This window comes from Haemaphysalis longicornis, unplaced genomic scaffold (assembly GCF_048455015.1).
Source record: "Haemaphysalis longicornis isolate Haplotype H1 unplaced genomic scaffold, Haemaphysalis longicornis Haplotype H1 scaffold_7, whole genome shotgun sequence".
In the NCBI taxonomy this organism is placed as follows: Eukaryota; Metazoa; Arthropoda; class Arachnida; order Ixodida; family Ixodidae; genus Haemaphysalis; species Haemaphysalis longicornis.
This window is the reverse complement of record NW_027526422.1, coordinates 151,724,460-151,746,965: the sequence shown is the minus strand read 5'-3', so window position 1 is coordinate 151,746,965 and position 22,506 is coordinate 151,724,460. Positions and strand designations below refer to the sequence as shown.

Here is a 22,506-nt window from a genome sequence, read left to right as displayed (position 1 = left end):
TGTTCCAAATTTCGTCTAGAAATCAGTGTGCCCTGCGGGTTATCACTACCGTCATCAGGAAGCCGGTGCCAAGCATGGTGTAAAAAAAACACTAATTAGAACACACTTGTCTACCCAAAACGTCCGTAAACTATTCAGAGAAGATTGAATGGTAGCTCGTTCTGTAAATTCTTTTATAAGTTATACCAAGCTCTCCAACTGCACTGATTCTTTTTGAATGAAGAGAATCATTTGGCATATAAAACAGTATACAAATACGGTATTATAAATGTTCTATAAACCAATGAATTAAAGTTACAGGGTGTCTTCTGTTGCCCCGTGAGGAATTAAATGCCGAAGCGTGAGTGTGAGGTATTTAAGGCAGACACGTAATTTACTTTCTTTTAAGTTCTCTTTTTCTCAATTCCATCTGATGATTCTGGATCGCGTGAATGGGCCCGTCTGCGATAACTTGGAAGAAGAGAAAGAAGCGCGGGATGTTTGGCCCGCGCTTGATCGGAAGAAATAAAAGTTTAACTTGTTCCGAATGGTAACGCGGCGTTGGGTTTTCTCGCGGTAATATTTCTAATGCCGTGAAACCCCAGAGAAGCCCGGCATCGTGTCCTCACCGATGGACAAGCACCCCCGTCAGCGAGGCGCTCTCTGTGGAGCCGTCACGAGGCTGCTCAAGGCAGCCAACGAGCTCTACCAAAGCCTCTCGCCGTCTCCTCATTACCTGCAAGAGGCCATAGACCAGCTGAGCTGGCAAATAGAGAATGCTCACTTAAAGAACTTCATGACAAGATTGGGGGACACTCGAAGGAGGATTTGGCTGACGCGATAGAATAGTCTGAAAGCATACGCTATACGATCAGTCGGCTGCGCTCGGCCTTGGTTGATCTGCGAGTGTCCGGCGTGAGAGCTTCTGGTTGAGGCACCCCAGGGGGACCACAACCCGTTCAACCATACAGCATGGTGCTCGAAGGCGTTCGCCGTGCAGCCGATCCAAACCCACCCTCGCACAATGGCTCTCGCCCTTTCACATCGCGGGTTATCTTGCCGACGCTACAAGTCCCCCACATTTCCGGCCAGCCGCGCGAATGGCAGGGCTTTTGGGACCATTTTGATGCGACCATTCATACCCACCCGGACCTACCCGACGTAGAGAAATTGAAGTATTTAAGGTCTTACCTTACCGGAGACGCAAAACGCGCCGTTAAATGGATACGTCTCAATGACGTCAGTTACCGTAAGGCTGTGAAGATTCTCACCGAGTGGTTTGGACGTATGGAACTTCTCGTGGACGACCACGTCTCATAGCCTACTCGTCATAACACCGATTCAATCGTCGCCGCAAGTGGCACGCCTCCGAGGCCTGTACGAGCAGGAACAATTCAGCACTGGCAGTCTCAAAAGCATTGGCGTTCCAGTTTCTGATTATGCAATGATCCTTAATCGAGTCCTCATGCTCTCGCTGCCCGCAGACCTGGCAATTTTATACCGTCAGCGCATGAAAGAGACAGCCATCGACAAAAAACGTTGAGCCAATGTCTCGAGAACAGTAAGTCAAAACCATCATATCTTCTTGAAGGTTCAGGTGGAGAGCAGGGAGGAGAGTCAAGCTCTTCGATCCACCTTTGACTCGAAGATGTCTTCAATGCCACAGCAGCCGAAAACCTTCTCTTCACTTGACATCCGCCTTATTCTTGTCAGCAGGCTCAGCATCTAGCTCAACAAATTTGTCACCGGGAGGAAAACTGACGTGCTACTTGTGCGTTAGCAGTGTTGTACACGTTCCTCCAAAATAGGAACGAAAGCTCGTTCCTCGTTCCTTGCCAATTTTGAAACGAGTTCCCGTTACAAGTTCCTTTATTGCGAAAGGAACGCGTTCCAGTTCCACTTCGAAAATCGGAACATGTCGTTACATTAACGTTACAATTAGGTTTTTAAATTAAAATGTAGTGTCGGATAATCCTGGGCCGAAATTAAGTGAGGCATTTAAAACTCACATCGAACTATACGTATATTATACGAATATTAACACCACCGGCAGCAGATTAACTGGAGATAAGGATAATCAAAAGAAACGCTCCTAGCCGAATTTTTTCAGGGAGCACAGGACAAACTCCAGACGACTAGAGGACATTTCGGTGCAGGATGTTTCGGTGCGGAAATTTCGGTGTACGCACATTTCGGTGTACGGACATTTCGGCGACCAAATTATCCGGTGCTTGCCTGTTTGTGACAGCCGTTATATTTTTATTTTCGCTTAGCGTGGGCTATGGACAACAATCTGGAGCAGTGAATTTATTTTTTTGATTGATGCCATGTTCGATCTCTGCCAGGTACTTTTAGAAATTCTACATTTATATATTTTTGTTTAATACCGCTTCCTGGGGACACGTGTTATACAGCTGATTGAATTCTTTAGCATACGTTTTTTTTTTCATTTATGCCAGGTTGTTAATTTATATTCGCCCTTTTTTAGCTAAGACAATTACCCGTGTTTACGATGGCCTACCGCCTCTTTTGTATTTTTTTTTAGATTACACACCCTCAAATTACATAAATTACATGCACACTCTCAATATCCAAAAAAGTAACCAACATTAGCTAGCCCCCCAGAGAAAAGAAAACCTTATGAAGAGTATTGCGTAGGCTGGGCTGCCTTGCTAAGATGAATTCGCGAACACTGGTCTAGGATATTGTCGGGGAGGAAAAACGAGCCTTTTGGAAAACAGCCGTGCGGTTCTAATGTCCTAAATTCTCAATAAGCGCGTACCGGTTGTGCATATAAATTCCACCCATTGTGTTCGGGACAACCAACCTTCGTTTAATGGTTACAAGCCTACATTTACCAAATTGTAATTGTTTGTTCTAGCGCACCCTCCCTCCTCCCACCTCCCGCCTGTACGCTCGAATCTCGGCCAGATTTCTTTATCAGCCATATTATTTTAGGTTTCCCCTGAAAATCCTGCTGGCGTGGTGGAGTTCACGGTCTCCGAAGCGTCACCGCAGTGATTTTTTATTTTTTATTTAGAACATACTGCTAGCCTCTTAGTGGAGGCTTTTGCAGGAATTGGGTGATACATTCAGAACAATGACATAGCACAGTTCGCGTTTAAAATAGAGAAAAAGCTTTACATTCACCATGGGCGCACGAAACCTCTATAATGTGACACAAAAAGCCACCCAAAAAGCCGATGAGAACACAATGGCCACTGCCGTTTGCTGGCTACGGCCTTCCACGCGTCGCGGTCATATCGACCGCGCCCCCACTCCGGGAATCGCTCTTTCTGGGCCTTCAGTCGCCCCCTTGGGAATTAAATCATCAAGTCGCGCAGATCATGGACACCCCAGGTATACATCGCTTCCTCCCATTATAAGGAGCAAAAAAAATGAATAGGCTAGTGTGACGAGAGCGGCAACAGTCATCTTCAGGTTTTCGAAGTCCAGTAGAGGCAATGGTGAAACACAAGTGACACCCCTCTCTCTCTACTTAGGGGATGATTGCCGGCGGGGCTCAGCTTTCCCCTCCCCTAAGTAACGCCACCGTAAGTGCGATCGTTGGTTTGTTAGTTTTAAGTAGAACTGACACCGAATGCAACGAAGGCGAGATTGATTGAGAGAATAATTAAAACGAAATGCACCCGCGCCTAATCGACCTCGTTTTTCTGTTGTAGTTTTTTCGCGGAAGTTTTGCTGGGGGGGGGGGGGGCTAAAATAGGCTAAAAGCAGCAGCGTCTTGCACCGTTGGGTGAAGTGAAAGCAAAGCGCTTTGGTAACACTTAAAGTATTAGGGTTGTTCACATGAATGTTAAAATACAAAAAAATGGTTGAACGGATCCAAATTAACAACGTTAATTTTTACCATCTGCTACAGAAATTGGGTTTCACGTGGCAATGCTACGCCGGGGTTTAGCGTTCCTTTCCACGAACGGCGGCGCAAGCACAAGTCTCGAACGTAAAATCATATCAAGTCACGAAATTACAATACTAAAGCTAAAATGTTCAAGGAATGCCTGGGACATCCCCTCACTCAAAATGTCTGGGCCAAGACGTCGTGCGCCGAGTTCCGTGCACATAAATGTCCACACCGAAATGTCCGGATCCCGTTTAGCAGTCCGTCCGTTTCATTGGCTACGTTGTTACCGGGTTGACGGAGACCGGTCTGCTCCTGAGCGCGCAGAAGGGCGAGTAGGAAGGGTGCGGAGGCACGGACATGGCGAAGGCAGGCCCCCGGAACTAATCCCCCTACCGCGACGAATGCCCAAGTGCCCAGCCGGGTCCCGGTCAACCCAGTAACAACGCATACGACAGAACGGACGGACTGCTAAAACTCTCTATTCTTTCCCCGCCAGGGAACGATTCTATCGGCCAGACGCGCATTCTGGCCTCCCCAGACGAACGATGAAGGGTGAAAAGCATTCTCGCGGCTACGCTATTCATCCGTCGAATGCCGCGTAAGCAACCAGCATGAAAGCAAGCACAAGCTGCGGCCTGCTGCATGGTTATTCTTCTCGCTTTGACCTTCGAGGAAGCACGTACGGCTGAAGGGCGGGCAAACTGACCATCTTATAGGAAGAGAAACGCAGTAGCCCTTTGTGAATTTTTGTACTCGAGCCTTGGCATCAAAAACAGCCAAATCCTAGCGATGTAACGGCAGGAACTCCGTTCCTGCCGTTCCTTCAAAAACGTAGCGAGTTACCGTTACAGTTCCACCGACCCTTAATGGAACGGTGGCGTTCCTCCGTTCCTTCAAAAAGAAACTAGTTCCAGGAACGCCGTTCCTTGTAACGCCGTTCCGTACAACACTGTGCGTTAGTCAGGGCCACAAGGCAAGGGACTGCAGGGCAATCTTAACAGTGGCGGGGAAGCGACGGAGCCTTTCAAGAAACCGCTGCTGTGTTAGATGCGCAAGGCAGGGGCACAAGGCACACAACTGCCGCACTTGCGCGACACTCATATGTGTGACTTGTTCGGGACGGCACCTAACCATCGTGCTTTGCGACCTTTGGGCGCAATTAGAGACCAACTCCGCGACTGCCTCTCGCCGTGCTGGAGACGCCGGTCGTGAGAAACTTGCAGAACTAGCTAATAACGTGACGACAGCTCTTGCCAGCAGCACTTGCTCCTCCGCGGTGCTGCTCCAAACTGCCACAGTGTGGGCATATGGTGACTGCGGTAGGCCGGTGTTGGTCCGGCTACTCCTCGACACTGGGGTTCAATGAACACTCGTGCGCAGTGATTTGTGTCTTCAGCTGGTCCTGCCTGTTTCCGGAAGGGCGGACTTGGCCGTGTTTGCATTTGGCAGCCCAAACCGCTCGAGATCGTTCCAGAACCGGAAGGTGACGACCTTACGCAGCCGCTTCCATTCGAGTCCTGTTACCCCCGATGCTCTTGAAGTGCCAGAGGTCTACCCGGCAGACGGTCCACCCTTGAAAACCGAACTCGTAAGGCGCCTTCGCGACCGCAATTTACTCGGTGCCGATGGACCCGATGAAGGGAAAACACAAACGCCTACTGTAAGAGTGTTAGTGTGTTCGGACAACTACTGGAGGCGTGTTAGCGGGCGCATCGAGCGCTTTAATGACAGCCTCTGCGCCATTCATACAGTGTTCGTCTGGGTTCTTCAGGGACTGTACTCAAGTACCGATGCACCCTGCTGAGGAGCAGCAGCACTACGGCCTTGTTTGTGCCTGTGTTGAAGGACAGCGGGAACGTTTCCAGGGACCAGGACCGGGCCATCCCTCAGAAATGTGGAGATTGGATGCCATAGGGATAACTACTCACCTAAGAAGACTAAACCCAAAGGCCACAATGCTTTAGTGAAGTTTTGGAGTGGACTCCACAAAGAAGACGGTAGGAACCTAGTGCCGCTCACGATCGAACCACCATGTCTTATGTCCACCACTACCCGGGTTGTAGAGGAGAGCAGACTCCGGCAGAAGCTACAACGCTGTGAACATCACCCGAATCTTCTGAGAGAGTACTAAGCAGCCATCGGCGAGTACTTTAAGAAAGGTCATGTGGAGAGTGTGCCGCAACTCACTTTCCCCAGGGGACACAGTTTACTTCTTACTTAATCACACGGTCCTCAAACAGGAGGCAGTAACACCGAAGGTTCGTGTTGTGTTTGATGCTTCGTCGCATGAGAACGACGAGCCATCCCTTAGCGCGCGCTGGACAAAGGAGTTAAGATTGGGCCCGAACATCTACATACTTCTACAGTTCAGGCGCCATTCCCTCGTCATGACTGCAGATATCAAGGCCTTTCCACAGATATCGATTCGTCGAGAGGATAGTGACGCTTTGCGCTTTCTGGGGATTGATCGGTTGCCGAGCAGCAATCATCCCAATCTCAATGTAATTGGATGGTTGATGACGAAGGCGCCGTTTGGGGCCTCTTCTTGATCGTTTGTTCTGGCATCTACATTGCAGCATCACCTCGAAACGTGGAAGGGCCGGTACCCAGGAATGATTGATTGATTGATTGTGGGGGTATAACGCGCCGACGCAACGCAGTCGATGAGGCGCGCCGTAGTGGAGGGCTCCGGATTAATTTTGACCACCTGGGGATCTTTATCGTGCGCCGAAATCTCGTTCACACGGGCGTTTTTACTTTTCGCCTCCATCAGAAAAGCGGCCGCCGCGGCCGGGAATAGAACCCGCGACCTCGTGCTCAGCAGCGCAACGCCTTAGCCACTGAGCCACCGCGGCGGGTTGACCCAGGAATGTCAGCTCGCATTCGGAGATCCTCTTACATCGACTATGGAGCAGGTGGAAGAACGAATATCTGCTTCTTCTGCGATCAGCGCATCACTGCACGTCAAACCTCCCGTCAAAACTCCACGTAGGGGACCTGGTCATGGTTCAGGATGACAACGTGGCCCCGCTGAGATGGAAGATCGGCCCTGTATTCCAGCCATTTCGAGGAAGAGATGGCGTGCAGCGCTACCACGAGATTTTCCTACCTGGTGGACAGCGATTCCAACGCGCCATTCACACGGCTCTGTCTTTTGAAATCAACCGCGGCCGCGGGAGGATGCTGATTCTCTATCGCGGGAATGGGCGCTTGCGCCGTCACTTAAAATAATAGAAACAAGCGCGCGATGCTTGGCTTGCACTCGTGCTTGATCGAAAGAAATAAAAGTTGAAGGTGGTCCGAACGGTAGCGCTGCGTCAGGTCTTCTCAAGTTAATACCATCCACAGTTTATATATCTGTCTTCTTTTGCGGCGTCACTATTTCACTGGTAACCCTTGCATTGACATCCTCACATATTCGGCTTGTCATCCACATAGCGCGTAAGGTTTAATTATTGAACTTATTTCGCCGCATTATTCGCTATTTATCATCTTTTTATTTGGCTGTCTGACCTTAGCCATCTCCCTAAATCGCAGTCATCAATCCTAACCAAGGAGTCACGCACTGAAATCCCCCTGCCATTTCTTTAAATTTGCATAGAAATCCACTTCATTCACTTAGTCCTTTATCATAGTTCGCTTAGTCGTCCACTTGATTCACTCAGTCGTCCACTTAAAACTACTTTGATTCAATAATACACTTTTATTGAAATTGATCCACTTGATTTACTTAGCCATCCAATCCATTTTCATTAAAATCACTTTGATTCATCTTAGTTTGCTCAACTCACTTTAATTTCTCTTAGTTTATTTTGATATGCCCTAATTCACATGTACTTCTACGCTATTTCACCGTTGTTCCTTTTAGTTCTTTTTATTATCATAATTACTATTGATTCCCGAATTTATTTTGCTTTATCAACCTAGCTCGTTATTCTTTAATTCACTCGAATTCCTTTTCATTCATCTTGACTACTCCTCATTCTCTTCGTCATCTTTATTAAATAGCTTTGTCATCCACTGATGCCCAGGCAGGCTATGGTCCCCTTGAAGGGCCCTTGATTTGCCGAAGGCATCCGGACTTGTGAATATCATGAGTGCGGAAAAACGGTTCCTCTAATTTCAGCTGAGCATCAGCTACACCAAGTAACCTGTATGCCTTTTGCCATACTAATATTGTTTGAGTTGCGGTGTAATAATCTTATTCTGTCCTTGAACTTCACACCATATAATCATAGGCGCAGTCGTTGCGGGGGCGCGAGCCGTGTAGGGCAGCCACAGCCCAGGCGCGATGAACTCGACGATATAACCGCTCGTTCACCAAAATTGTCAAGCATACGACCATGTAGCAAATATATTTTACAGTATATACACTTTACACGGCGGCAAAGCGCAAAGCATGATCTTGAAGCAAGCCCTAGCGAGCCCGCATATTATTCATAAACGTCTATCCCTGAGAACATTCTATAGCAATACTATTGTAATAGCGCAAAGTGGTCTAGGACAGCCAAGCGCTCTAAATTGTGGTGCTCAGGAAAGCCCGGACTTAGGCACCAGTGCAACTGGCAACTACCGAAAACAGTATGCAAATAAAACGTTCATCGTCCCAAGTAAAGGAGGTTTGGAAACTAAGATGTGGGTCCCGTTACAAAGAAGTACGTCGTAGTCATAAATTCGAAAACCCCTATGAGTACACTCGTACCTATTATAAGAGTGGCGCTTAAGCTTATCGTATAATACCAGACAAAACGCTAACTAAAGCAAGAGCGAGAGAGTTTCAATGATTAGGAACATGTTCACTTCGAGCAGGCTGTCAAGGGTTCATTAGCAAAATAATAATATTTTTGCACCGCTGTTAATGGCTAATCATTGTCGGGCATAACGAGGCCCTCTTTAAATCACGCGTGGCGAACGTGCATCCAGCAGCGGGCAGAATGCTGCTCTGCACGCAAAACCAAGCAGCAGGCATTTCTGCTCCAATAGAGGGGGCAGACAACTGCCAAACTCGGGAAGTAACCCAGAAGCCTTAATGGTGATGGTTAGCTGGACGGAGACTTTTGAGGGGATCTGTTTATCTACTGTCTATGAGAAAGCAGCACGAATGGGCGACAGTGGGAATGATGCAGGGATTAGCGGGATGGCGACTTTTGTTCAGCACAGTCTACACGTCCCGATCATTACAGGAAGCAAACCAAGCGTCAACATTGGGGATGGTGGAATAATTAGCGTGATGACGACTTTTGGTGAGCACAGTCTACACCTTCAAACCATTGCAGCAAGCAGCACAAATGAGCGATGTTGGGGTACTGGAATGATTAGCATGATGACGCCTTTTGTTGAGCACAGCCTACACATTCCGATAATTCCACCAAGCAGCACGAAAGGGTGCCTGTGGGAATGGTGGAATAATTAGCGTGATGACGACTTTTCTTCAGCGTAGTCAGCAGCTTCTGACCATTCCAGGAAGCAGCACGAATCGGGGATTGTGCTGATGGGAAAAGGATAAGCGTGAAGACGACCTTTCTTGAACACAGTCTACACCAGCCGACCATTCCAGGAAGCAGCATGAATCGGCGATTGTGCTGATTGGGGAAGGAGAAGCGTGAAGACAACATTTCTTGAACACAGTCTACACCAGCCGACCATTCCAGAAAGCAGCATGAATCGGCGATTGTGCTGATGGGGGAAGGATAACCGCGAATACGCCCTTTCTTGAGCACAGTCTACACCAGCCGACCATTCCAGGAAGCAGCATGAATCGGCGATTGTGGAGATGGGGGAAGGATAAGCCTGAAGACGACCTTCCATGAACACAGTCTACACCAGCCGACCATTCCAGGAAGCAGCATGAATCGGCTATTGTGCTGATGGGGGAAGGATAACCGCGAATACGCCCTTCATTGAGCACAGTCTACACCAGCCGACCATTCCAGGAAGCAGCATGAATCGGCGATTGTGCAGATGGGGGAAGGATAAGCGTGAAAACGACCTTTCTTGAACACAGTCTACACCAGCCGACCATTCCAGGAAGCAGCATGAATCGGCCATTGTGCTGATGGGGGAAGGAGAAGCGTGAAGACAACATTTCCTGAACACAGTCTACACCAGCCGACCATTCCAGGAAGCAGCCTGAATCGGCGATTGTGCTGATGGGGGAAGGATAACCGCGAATACGCCCTTTCTTGAGCACAGTCTACACCAGCCGACCATTCCAGGAAGCAGCATGAATCGGCGATTGTGCAGATGGGGGAGGGATAAGCATGAAGACGACCTTTTTTGAAAACAGTCTACACCAGCCGACCATTCCAGGAAGCAGCATGAATCGGCGATTGTGCTGATGGGGGAAGGATAACCGCAAATACGCCCTTTCTTGAGCACAGTCTACACCAGCCGACCATTCCAGGAAGCAGCATGAATCGGCGATTGTGCAGATGGGGGAAGGATAAGCGTGAAGACGACCTTTCATGAACACAGTCTACACCAGCCGACCATTCCAAGAAGCCGCATGCGACTGTGCTGATGGGAGAAGGATAAGCGTGAAGACGACCTTTCTTGAACACAGACTACACCAGCCGACCATTCCAGAAAGCAGCATGAATCGGCGATTGTGCTGATGGGAGAAGGATAAGCGTGAAGACGACCTTTCATGAACACAGTCTACACCAGCCGAACATTCCAGGAAGCAGCATGAATCGGCGATTGTGCTGACGGGGGAAGGATAACCGCGAATACGCCCTTTCTTGAGCACAGTCTACACCAGCCGACCATTCCAAGAAGCCGCATGCGACTGTGCTGATGGGAGAAGGATAAGCGTGAAGACGGCCTTTCTGGAACACAGTCTACACCAGCCGACCATTCCAGGAAGCAGCATGAATCGGCGATTGTGCTGATTGGGGAAGGAGAAGCGTGAAGACAACATTTCTTGAACACAGTCTACACCAGCCGACCATTCCAGAAAGCAGCATGAATCGGCGATTGTGCTGATGGGGGAAGGATAACGGCGAATACGCCCTTTCTTGAACACAGTCTACACCAGCCGACCATTCCAGGAAGCAGCATGAATCGGCGATTGTGCTGATGGGGGAAGGAGAAGCGTGAAGACAACATTTCTTGAACACAGTCTAAACCAGCCGACCATTCCAGGAAGCAGCATGAATCGGCGATTGTGCTGATGGGGGAAGGATAACCGCGAATACGCCCTTTCTTGAGCACAGTCTACACCAGCCGACCATTCCAGGAAGCAGCATGAATCGGCGATTGTGGAGATGGGGGAAGGATAAGCCTGAAGACGACCTTCCATGAACACAGTCTACACCAGCCGACCATTCCAGGAAGCAGCATGAATCGGCTATTGTGCTGATGGGGGAAGGATAACCGCGAATACGCCCTTCATTGAGCACAGTCTACACCAGCCGACCATTCCAGGAAGCAGCATGAATCGGCGATTGTGCAGATGGGGGAAGGATAAGCGTGAAGACGACCTTTCTTGAACACAGTCTACACCAGCCGACCATTCCAGGAAGCAGCATGAATCGGCCATTGTGCTGATAGGGGAAGGAGAAGCGTGAAGACATTTCCTGAACACAGTCTACACCAGCCGACCATTCCAGGAAGCAGCCTGAATCGGCGATTGTGCTGATGGGGGAAGGATAACCGCGAATACGCCCTTTCTTGAGCACAGTCTACACCAGCCGACCATTCCAGGAAGCAGCATGAATCGGCGATTGTGCAGATGGGGGAGGGATAAGCATGAAGACGACCTTTTTTGAAAACAGTCTACACCAGCCGACCATTCCAGGAAGCAGCATGAATCGGCGATTGTGCTGATGGGGGAAGGATAACCGCAAATACGCCCTTTCTTGAGCACAGTCTACACCAGCCGACCATTCCAGGAAGCAGCATGAATCGGCGATTGTGCAGATGGGGGAAGGATAAGCGTGAAGACGACCTTTCATGAACACAGTCTACACCAGCCGACCATTCCAAGAAGCCGCATGCGACTGTGCTGATGGGAGAAGGATAAGCGTGAAGACGACCTTTCTTGAACACAGACTACACCAGCCGACCATTCCAGAAAGCAGCATGAATCGGCGATTGTGCTGATGGGAGAAGGATAAGCGTGAAGACGACCTTTCATGAACACAGTCTACACCAGCCGAACATTCCAGGAAGCAGCATGAATCGGCGATTGTGCTGACGGGGGAAGGATAACCGCGAATACGCCCTTTCTTGAGCACAGTCTACACCAGCCGACCATTCCAAAAAGCCGCATGCGACTGTGCTGATGGGAGAAGGATAAGCGTGAAGACGACCTTTCTGGAACACAGTCTACACCAGCCGACCATTCCAGGAAGCAGCTTGAATCGGCGATTGTGCAGATGGGGGAAGGATAAGCGTGAAGACGACCTTTCATGAATACAGTCTACATCAGCCGACCATTCCAAGAAGCAGCATGAATCGGCGATTGTGCTGATGGGAGAAGGATAAGCATGAAGACAACCTTTCTTGAACAGTCTACACCAGCCGACCATTCCAGGAAGCAGCATGAATCGGCGATTGTGGTGATGGGGAAGGATAACCGCGAATACGCCCTTTCTTGAGCACAGTCTACACCAGCCGACCATTCCAGGAAGCAGCATGAATCAGCGATTGTGCAGATGTGGGAAGAATAAGCGTGAAGACGACCTTTCATGAGCACAGTCTACACCAGCCGACTATTCCAGGAAGCAGCATGAATCGGCGATTGTGCTGATAGGAGAAGGATAAGCGTGAAGACGACCTTTCTTGAACACAACCTACACCAGCCGACCATTCCAGGAAGCAGCATGAATCGGCGATTGTGCTGATGGGAGAAGGATAAGCGTGAAGACGACCTTTCATGAACACAGTCTACACCAGCCGACCATTCCAGGAAGCAGCATGAATCGGCGATTGTGCTGGTGGGGGAAGGATAAGCGTGAAGACGACCTTTCATGAACACAGCCTACACCAGCCGACCATTCCAAGAAGCAGCATGAATCGGCGATTGTGCTGATGGGAGAAGGATAAGCGTGAAGACGACCTTTCTTGAACACAGTCACACCAGCCGACCATTCCAAGAAGCAGCATGAATGGGCGATTGTGCTGATAAAATAAGGATAAGCGTGAAAACGACCTTTCATGAACACAGTCTACACCAGCCGACCATTCCAGGAAGCAGCATGAATCGGCGATTGTGCAGATGGGGGAAGGATAAGCGTGAAGACACCTTTCATGAACACAGTCTACACCAGCCGCCCATTCCAGGAAGCAGCATGAATCGGCGATTGTGCAGATGGGGGAAGGATAAGCGTGAAGACGACAGTCTACACCAGCCGACCATTCCAGGAAGCAGCATGAATCGGCGATTGTGCTGATGGGGGAAGGATAACCGCGAATACGCCCTTTGTTGAGCACAGTCTACACCAGCCGACCATTCCAGGAAGCAGCATGAATCGGCGATTGTGCAGATGGGGAAAGGATAAGCGTGAAGACGACCTTTCTTGAACACAGTCTACACCAGCCGACCATTCCAGGAAGCAGCATGAATCGGCGATTGTGCTGCCGGGGGAAGGAGAAGCGTGAAAACAACATTTCTTGAACACAGTCTACACCAGCCGACCATTCCAGGAAGCAGCATGAATCGGCGATTGTGCTGATGGGGGAAGGATAACCGCGAATACGCCCTTTCTTGAGCACAGTCTACACCAGCGGACCATCCAGGAAGCAGCATGAATCAGCGATTGCGCAGATGGGGGAAGGATAAGCGTGAAGACGACCTTTTATGAACACAGTCTACACCAGCCGACCATTCCAAGAAGCAGCATGAATCGGCAATTGTGCTGATGGGAGAAGGATAAGCGTGAAGACGACCTTGCTTGAACAGTCTACACCAGCCGACCATTCCAGGAAGCAGCACGAATCGGCGATTGTGCTGATGGGGTAAAGATAAGCGTAAAGACGACCTTTCTTGAACACAGTCTACACGAGCCGACCATTCTAGGAAGCAGCATGAATCGGCGATTGTGCTGATGGGGGAAGGATAAGCGTGAAAACGACCTTTCTTGAACACAGTCTATACCAGCCGACTGTTCCAAAAGCAGCATGAATGGGCTATCGCGGGGACAGTGGAATGATTATCGGGATGACGGCAGTTGTTGATCACCGTGGACACCTTCCGACCGTTCTAGCAAGCAGCACGAAATAGGAGCGGCAGTTCAGTCGATGGAGTACACATCCCCAATACGCGTGATTATGGAACAAAACACACGCTAAACCCGCCCAAGACAAGACTGCCAGCCGACAGACGGCTTTCTGAGTAACCGGTGCTTTCCAAAAATGACGTCATACCCTAGTTACTCGCCTGGAAATCCGCGACGAATACCACTGACACTACTGCGGCTCTGAAGATGCCCCCGGGTAAAGATCAACGGGAAGTGTAATTATATAATGATTACCTCTGCTTGTGTTCCCGGCTTATTTTAGGGGACACCTACAAAGTAGAGTAAGGTCATGCTAAGACAAAACGTGACATCCAACTGAAATGAGGCCACATGACTGGAATAGAAAAGCTCTACCAACAGCTTTTCATCTTAGTTCAAAACACATTTTTGTAAAACTATGAAGTTTTGCAAAAGACTATGCTGCTTTTCATTGTTCCAAATAAAGCGGCATTTCAGAAAGACTTCAAATTTACTTTCGTATTTTTGGTATTTGTTTGACCTCAATGCTGCATTGGACAAAAAAATACGAAAAAAAGCTTAATATGGGTAATGCTAATAATACTAAGGTCAACATTATCATATTTCACATAGTATGCAGTGCCTTCCCGATGCCTTTTCCACTATAATAGACATAATCATGGTATAAAATTATGGCCCCGAATCGTCTGAATCATGCATTGCCATAGATGTTTTCAAATCCCATGGAAAGTTCACGCAGTTTGACAGATATTTACTTCAACAAATCGGTACCGCTGATACTTTACATTGCTTTTACGAGTAGCGAAGCCAATAAGTCAGCAGTTTTCACAACGACCCGCCGCGGTGGCTCAGTGGCTAAGGCGTTGCGCGGATGAGCACGAGGTCGCAGATTCGATTCCCGGCCGCGGAAAGCAAAAACCCGGTGGAAAGCAAAAACGCCTGTGTGTACGATATTTCGGCGCACGTTAAAGATCCCCAGGTGGTCAAAATTAATCCATAGCCCTCCACTACGGCGCCCGTCATCGCCTGCGTTGCGTCGGCGCGTCAAACCCTACAATCAATCAATCAGTTTTCACAACGTCAGCCCTTTTCCATCTGAGATTAGCGGCAAGGAAAACAGTTTCCGGAAAACAAAAAAAGCAGTTGTGTTTGGCCTCGGTAGAAGCTACAGTTTTGTGTTTTTAGCATGAGCCTATTTCAAAGCCTGATTGAAAAACAGTTTAGGGTACAAGTATTCAGAACGTCTCCTGCAGTCTTTTTGTCGCAAAACCAATGTTCTGCGCACACTGTGCAAACCAAACCTACAGTATAAGTTATTTGTGACTCACACTCTTGTTACAAAATTAGAATCACTGCACTCACCCCTTCCTTTTGTTTCCGACAGGATGTGCTGCCGGAAAGAGACGTCACGGGAGCTTGCAAAGTGTCGATCCTCTAGCTGGGGAAAAAGCCGCTTCAGGTAGTCCCGCTTTTTCTGCAAGCCTGTTAGTGTTATGTACAGAAGCGAGCATTAGATGCGTTGGCAGTGTGCCCTGAATATCACGTTACACAGAGGGTACACCATGATAACGCTCATCGTGAGGAGATATATATACAAGAAAAGAAAACTTGCAACAAGGTAGCGACCATTGTTGCTGCCAACGTTCCAGCAAAGAGACTTGCCTTCTTCGGGGCCAGGTAGAAGGAGTACGTTTTGTGATCAACTTCTCTAGTTGGTTTGTTTGACGGCGAGTTTTCGAGCTTTGAGGAAAGAGCGGGATTTAAGGGTTGGAGCTGGGCGGTAGTTATTTACGTTTGTTTCGAGAAGACCTCCGGGGTGACACTTTTGTGCTTGGAGTCTGTTGTTTAGCGAGGGGCTGCTAGGGGTGAGGTCTAAATTGATGTCTGTTTGTGCGTTTGTTTGGGTTCTAGTGCGTGTTGGGGTCTGCGTCAACCCTGAGCGTGATGTCTTGGGTGTGTCTGGTTGTTGTTCGCCTGCGTTCTGTACAGCTTGTGTTGATGCCACGTCCACGGTTTGTGTGCTGGCGTCAGAAGTGGAACTCTTAGTTGGACATAAAATTTCCCTACTGTTGGAGATGCTGGGTTGGTTCTGTTGTTCTTTGATGGCCGCGGACAGGAGGCTGATGCGTGTACTGGGGAGCGTCACCTAAATTGAGTTTCTCAGCTTGTACTCAATGTTTTCGGAAAGCAGTCACGTGCCTCGAAAGTTAGGGTGTAGTCCGTTTTTGGTCAGGTGTCCTAGAGCGTCGTGGTGAGTTTTGGCATGGTGGATGACGTGAACGCTTCCTTTGTACTGTCCCAGGTCCACGAGAAAGTCGTTAAGCTTATCAGTCCTTTTTGAGTGAGCTATAAGTCTGCGCATCTAGGGTATGTTTGGCTTATGTTTGCTTTCGATCCTGGTAAGTACTGTTGCGAGGGTAATCTTTGCGTTGGGCCTGTTGGTCTTAACATTGTGAACAAGAGTTTTCATGGCCCCGATAGTGCTTTCAGCGGTGTTGTTCTTTAGGTCGTTGGTGCCAAAGTGAAGAATGAAGTAAGTGTTGTTGCGTGGGGCGGCGTCTATGGCTTTTCTGGTGTCAGGGGTTGTGGTGCCTCTTTGGAAGCTGATGTGGGTTGAGTATTGTCAGGAAGGGAAGTGGTCGTGAACCTACTTAAAGTGGCTATCACCGATCAGAGCTACGTGTGCCAGGGAGAGCGGGGGGGCTTACCTTGTTCCATCATCTTCGAACACGCAATCCAGAGAGCAATAAAACTTGGAAGATAGTAGAGAACACAAGAAAAAAACTTCGAACAAGGTAGCAACCCCGATTGTTGCCAAAATTCCAGCGCAGAGACTTGCCTTGTAATATATTAGTATTAGAGTTTCGACTGAAGCATTGTATTAAAGTTTCCACCAGACCGCCCTATGCCCCCAAGTATTTTCCTGGTCTTTACCAGCCACCCTGTGCGAGTATTTTGCAACAGTGATACAATTCCAGCGCAGAGACTTGCCTTGTATTATATTAGTATTAGAGTTTCGACTGGAGCATTGTATTAAAGTTTCCACCAGACCGCCAGTTGCCCTATGCCCCCAAGTATTTTCCTGGTCTTTACCAGCCACCCTGTGCGAGTACTTTGCAACAGCGATACAATTCCAGCGCAGAGACTTGCCTTGTATTATATTAGTATTAGAGCTTCGACTGGAGCATTGTATTAAAGTTTACACCAGACCGCCAGTTGCCCTATGCCCCCAAGTATTTTCCTGGTCTTTACCAGCCACCCTGTGCGAGTACTTTGCAACAGCGATACACTTCCAGCGCAGAGACTTGCCTTGTATTATATTAGTATTAGAGTTTCGACTGGAGCATTGTATTAAAGTTTCCACCAGACCGCCAGTTGCCCTATGCCCCCAAGTATTTTCCTGGTCTTTACCAGCCACCCTGTGCGAGTACTTTGCAACAGCGATACAATTCCAGCGCAGAGACTTGCCTTGTATTATATTAGTATTAGAGTTTCGACTGGAGCATTGTATTAAAGTTTCCACCAGACCGCCAGTTGCCCTATGCCCCCAAGTATTTTCCTGGTCTTTACCAGCCACCCTGTGCGAGTACTTTGCAACAGCGATACAATTCCAGCGCAGAGACTTGCCTTGTATTATATTAGTATTAGAGTTTCGACTGGAGCATTGTATTAAAGTTTCCACCAGACCGCCAGTTGCCCTATGCCCCCAAGTATTTTCCTGGTCTTTACCAGCCACCCTGTGCGAGTACTTTGCAACAGCGATACAATTCCAGCGCAGAGACTTGCCTTGTAATATATTAGTATTAGAGTTTCGACTGGAGCATTGTATTAAAGTTTCCACCAGACTGCCAGTTGCCCTATGCCCCCAAGTATTTTCCTGGTCTTTACCAGCCACCCTGTGCGAGTACTTTGCAACAGCGATACAGTGCTACTAATGCCAGCGCCATGGACACATTGCCAAGTTTTTCGCGGACCCTTACATTTCAAGGTGTGCTCTGGTCCCCATAGTCACAAGGTTTGCCAATCAAGGAGAGAGCCAAAGTTTGCGAACTGCGCCACATCGCATGCCACCACTTTCGCAGGTTGCCCCCGCAAGACAGCTGCCACAGCAGAATTAAAATATATAATAATACACGGAACATTGCCTACACCGAGACGCAGTGAGCGGTACACAAGTAGCGCTACATACTAAGCCTCCTTTCCACAGCAGTTGTCGACATCGCGAGGAGCATATGCTGAAATCACTGCTGACTCATCACGACAGACACCCCGGCCTGCACCTCGCTTAAGAAATTTGGGACCTAACTCAGCTACGGATACCTCTCGCTCGGCCGCTATGGAGGATCCATCACATAGGCGACGCTCGGGTACAAATACCTAGCGGCCCCTATGCGTATCCGCACGACCGGAGAGGCCAGCAGATCCGCAGGCTGGGCAAGAAATATCTGGGAAGGCCCTTATGCGGATCCTCATGTTAGCGGTACTTTCGATCATCCATCTCCTTCCACAAGCTAGTTCCCTTCCAGAAATCCAAGATCTGCTATTACTACCACACGCCCGCACTGTCACTTCCGATCCGTGTCGCGGGTATGTCTGATAGATTTTTTTGTTTATTTATTCACAAATACTGCAGGCAGCACTGCTGCCCTAGCAGGAGAAGGGTTGCTGTAGCGTGTTAGTAGCAGTTTTTTAAACGGTTAGCATTATACGCTGAACAATACTGCCACGAACCATGTTCGTGAAAATACATTTAAGTACCCCGTTCAATTCTTCAGCTGTGCGGGGGAAATATGGCATTTGAAACGCTTACTTCGGCTTACGTTGGGGCGTACAGCTTTAGAGTGATCTTATCTGGTTGATCTGAGCGGCGCGGGATGTATATACGTATCTCTACATAAACCAATTTTACTGTTATGCAGAAGGAAAAAAATTTTAGCCTTGCAACCTGTCGACGCAGGTGAAATGTTCCAATTCCGGCTGCAGCAACATGTTTGTAACAGATGACGAGTATCGGTAGCCATAAATTATAGATCCTGCCGCCAATCGTTGTGTACTCTCAACCCGGGCAAAATCATTGGCATAGAAAGGGTCCCATACAATAGAGGCATATTCGAGGACTGGTCTGATCAGAGTGCGATAGGCTTCAAGTTTTGCCTTTTTTGGTCATATTCTCAATTTCTGTCTCAAAAATGATAGTTTTCTGAACGGACAGCTATTTTTCAGGGGAATACTGATGGAGTTTCTAACAACACAAGTGCATTTCGTCAATTTCGTCAGTCTGCGCATCATTATAACTTTCGTGTTTTATCTTTGTGTGAAACACGGGTTACTGACTAATTTTACTTGGCTAACTATGTGCAGTATCGTGCTGAGAGACCAAATGAACTCAGCCATGTTATGCTTTGTGTGCACAAAGACACCCTCATCCCTTGTGTTCTCATCGACCTCTTCATCACCGGAGAACCTTGCAGTGAAATTGCGGTGTGTATCCTTCATTTTCATAGTCGTTAGTGTGTATACATACGAGCCACAAACCCCTGTGAGTTCATCTGTGCTTAGTACTTTAGTTAGATACCTGTCAGCTCCATTTGTGTTATGCGGTGATTTCAACGCCGATAGTCCATCATGGGGATACCAGCGGATATGCAGTCGGGGCCGATTACTGGAGGAAATTATTGAGCGTAACAACTTAAGTGTTTTGAATGACGGCACACCAACGTATCTTAGATTAGTAGGTTACAGTAGTGTGCTAGATTTGACGTTGTACTCTTCAGCCATTGCATCGGAGGCGTCTGATACTCACGGAAGTGATCATCTCCCTGTCTTAATTCAACACCAACGAATTTGCATGGACGCAGCAGCCAAGGATGGCATGCATTACAAATTGGGGTGCTTTCCGCTTTCATAACGATAATTCCGAAGATCCCACTGACAATATTGGCACCTTCGTACAACTGGTCAAATCAACTATGACAAAGGTTACCAAGTGGATTCCTGCGCCAGTGCTGGTGTAAAGGGAGAGTATGCGCGGCTGCGCGCACTTCGACGTAATCCTAAGTGGCCAAAACGCCGCTCAGGAAAGCTAGAAGATTACCGCACCGCACAGAGAACGTAACGTATATGCGCAAGAAACTCCAGTCTATAGGAAAACTGCCATGAATTGAAAACCAAGACGACGACGACAAACCAGACACACTCCGCGGGTATGTTTCAAAACATGAGAGCAGCATCACCAGCAGCGTCTTGGGAGGCCATTCCCCCCCCCCCCCCCCCGCACACACACACACACGCACGAGCCGGCCAATCGAAAGCTGCCAGCGACAGCGGCTCGTGGCGGAAGCGATCCCGGAGAACAACAACCGGTCGGAGTGTGGAACGTGACTGGGATGCGCGGCGGTCGGGTGACCGGACCCGTGCCGTGCCCCAAGAGGTCCTCCACGACTGCAACCTCCAGGTGGTCTTCGCCAGGAAATCGTCTCGCCAGGCATCGGTGAAAGACAGCGGCGTGTCCAGAGAGCTGTGTTCGCCACGACTGTGTAACGGGGGCTCGGAGCACGCTGCACCGCCACGGCCACGACACACTACCTGGATCTTTGAACGCCGAAGCACACAACGACAGCGCCTCTGGGATGTGAGGTAGGGCAACTCCGTTCCAGCTGCGAACAGATATTGACGTTCCTTTAGCGTACTTTGTCGTCGCCCTTCATTCCCGGACTTTGTCTGTTTCCCTATTAGTTTGAACCCTTTGCCATTCGCTCTGCCGCATTCTCCCTAGTTCGTTTATTGTTCGCTAGCTTCCTATTTATTCTTTAGTGGTCTCTGTTTGTCGTGTGTGCGCTTATTTGATCGTCGGGTATTATAAAACTTAGCCTCGTTTCTAAAGTTCCTCTATTGTAATTAATATTGCCCCCCGAACCGGACAAAACGGACGTGAAGGTCGTTCTGTGCCACTTTATGTCCGGTGACGTCAACGAGCAATGTGTGGGATACGATTCGCGCTCTTCAGTCCCCTATGGCAGAAAAAATGCCGTTTCAAGGATTAGCGCTATACAGAGGATTCTCCGAAACAGCTGTTGCGGAATAGTTTTATGCATTGATTACGAGGCCTACAGAGGTAATAGCCTGTGATGAGTTTATCGCATCTCACAATTCCGCTAGGTCATTCTTCCAGAAGTACAGGACATCTTGCCACGCAGTGCTTGGCGTCGCGTTCTCGCTGACTGAGCTGGAAGAGGCACTGCGAACGAGTAGGCGCCACGCCGCCGCTGGACCTACAACGTCACCTACACTCTCCTTTGCAATCTTGGTGCCGCACGATCATCTATCTGCTGCATTTATTCAATAAAGTGTGGAATGCTGAGGAGACCCCGAGTTTTGGAAGTTTTCGAAAATTGTACCTCTCCTCAAGACAGGAAAATCACCACCAGCCATCGACTTTTTCCAGCCTCTCATCTTGGCCAGTTGAGTAGCGAAGCTACATGGAAGGCTAATCTTATATAGATTACGTTGGTTTTAGAACTGGTGCTTTTCCATCGCGTATGTCGGGATTCCGACCACGTCGGTGCCCTATTGACCGTGTCCTTGTCCTGGTGACGTCCATGGAACAAGAGCGCTCTCAAGGAGACATACCCATAGCTGCTTTTTGGATATTAAATATTAGTAGAGCATTGGACACCACAAGTCATTTCCACATTCTTCAAGGCATGGTCGAAATGGGAATTCGTGGCAAAATACTTCGTTGGATTGAAAAGTTATTGCAGAACAGAACAGTGTAGACGTGCAATAGCTAGGGACAGAGCCAACATCATGCAGTGGAACAGGGTGTTCATCAGGGAAGCATGGTAACTCCGCTGTTGTTTAATGTTGCAATGGCGAAGTTGCCAGCGTTGCTTTCCCCGACGCTGCACGTAACCATCTACACTAATGACATTTGTCTTTGCAGCGGCGCTTGTTACTTGTCGATTCAAGCTAACCTCCAAACCGGCGTTGACAGCATTGAGAAGTTCCTACGAGCGGGAGGACTGGATGTCTCTGCAGCAAAATCAGCCGTGCTTGATTTCGCGCTAAAGTAGCTGCGTGGATTACGGCTCACCATGGGTGGGCCGAAAATACCTCGAGAAAAATGTCACAAGTTCCTTGGGATATATACATTGACACATCGCTCAAATGGTGCCAATATATTATCTGCAGGAAAGGGCATCACCTGTAGTCCTCGTTTTGCGTTACCGTGCAGGCACCCGATAGGGTTGTTCATCCGATTCTATGCTTCGACTGCACGCTGCACTTGTCCGTGATTGCCTTAGCATATTCTATATCTGTTCTTTATGGTGTGTCAAATTGTCAAGAGCAGCGACTGCAAACATAGGTAACCAGAGATCTCCGTCTCTGCCTCGGAGTGCCGAGGCCAACTTCGGGAAATATGGTTCTCCCGGAAGCAAGACA

General features: G+C 48.7%; 1 protein-coding gene across 1 annotated transcript in view; it reads right to left on the bottom strand.

Annotated features, from left to right (window-relative positions):
- Positions 1–22,506, bottom strand: part of LOC144147137 (fatty acid synthase-like) — a 243,513-nt gene that overhangs the window by 66,639 nt on the left and 154,368 nt on the right. The window contains exon 14 of the mRNA XM_077679209.1: positions 15,427–15,546. Within this exon, the coding sequence (XP_077535335.1) occupies positions 15,427–15,546 (120 nt within the window). The remainder of the gene's footprint in view (positions 1–15,426; positions 15,547–22,506) is intronic.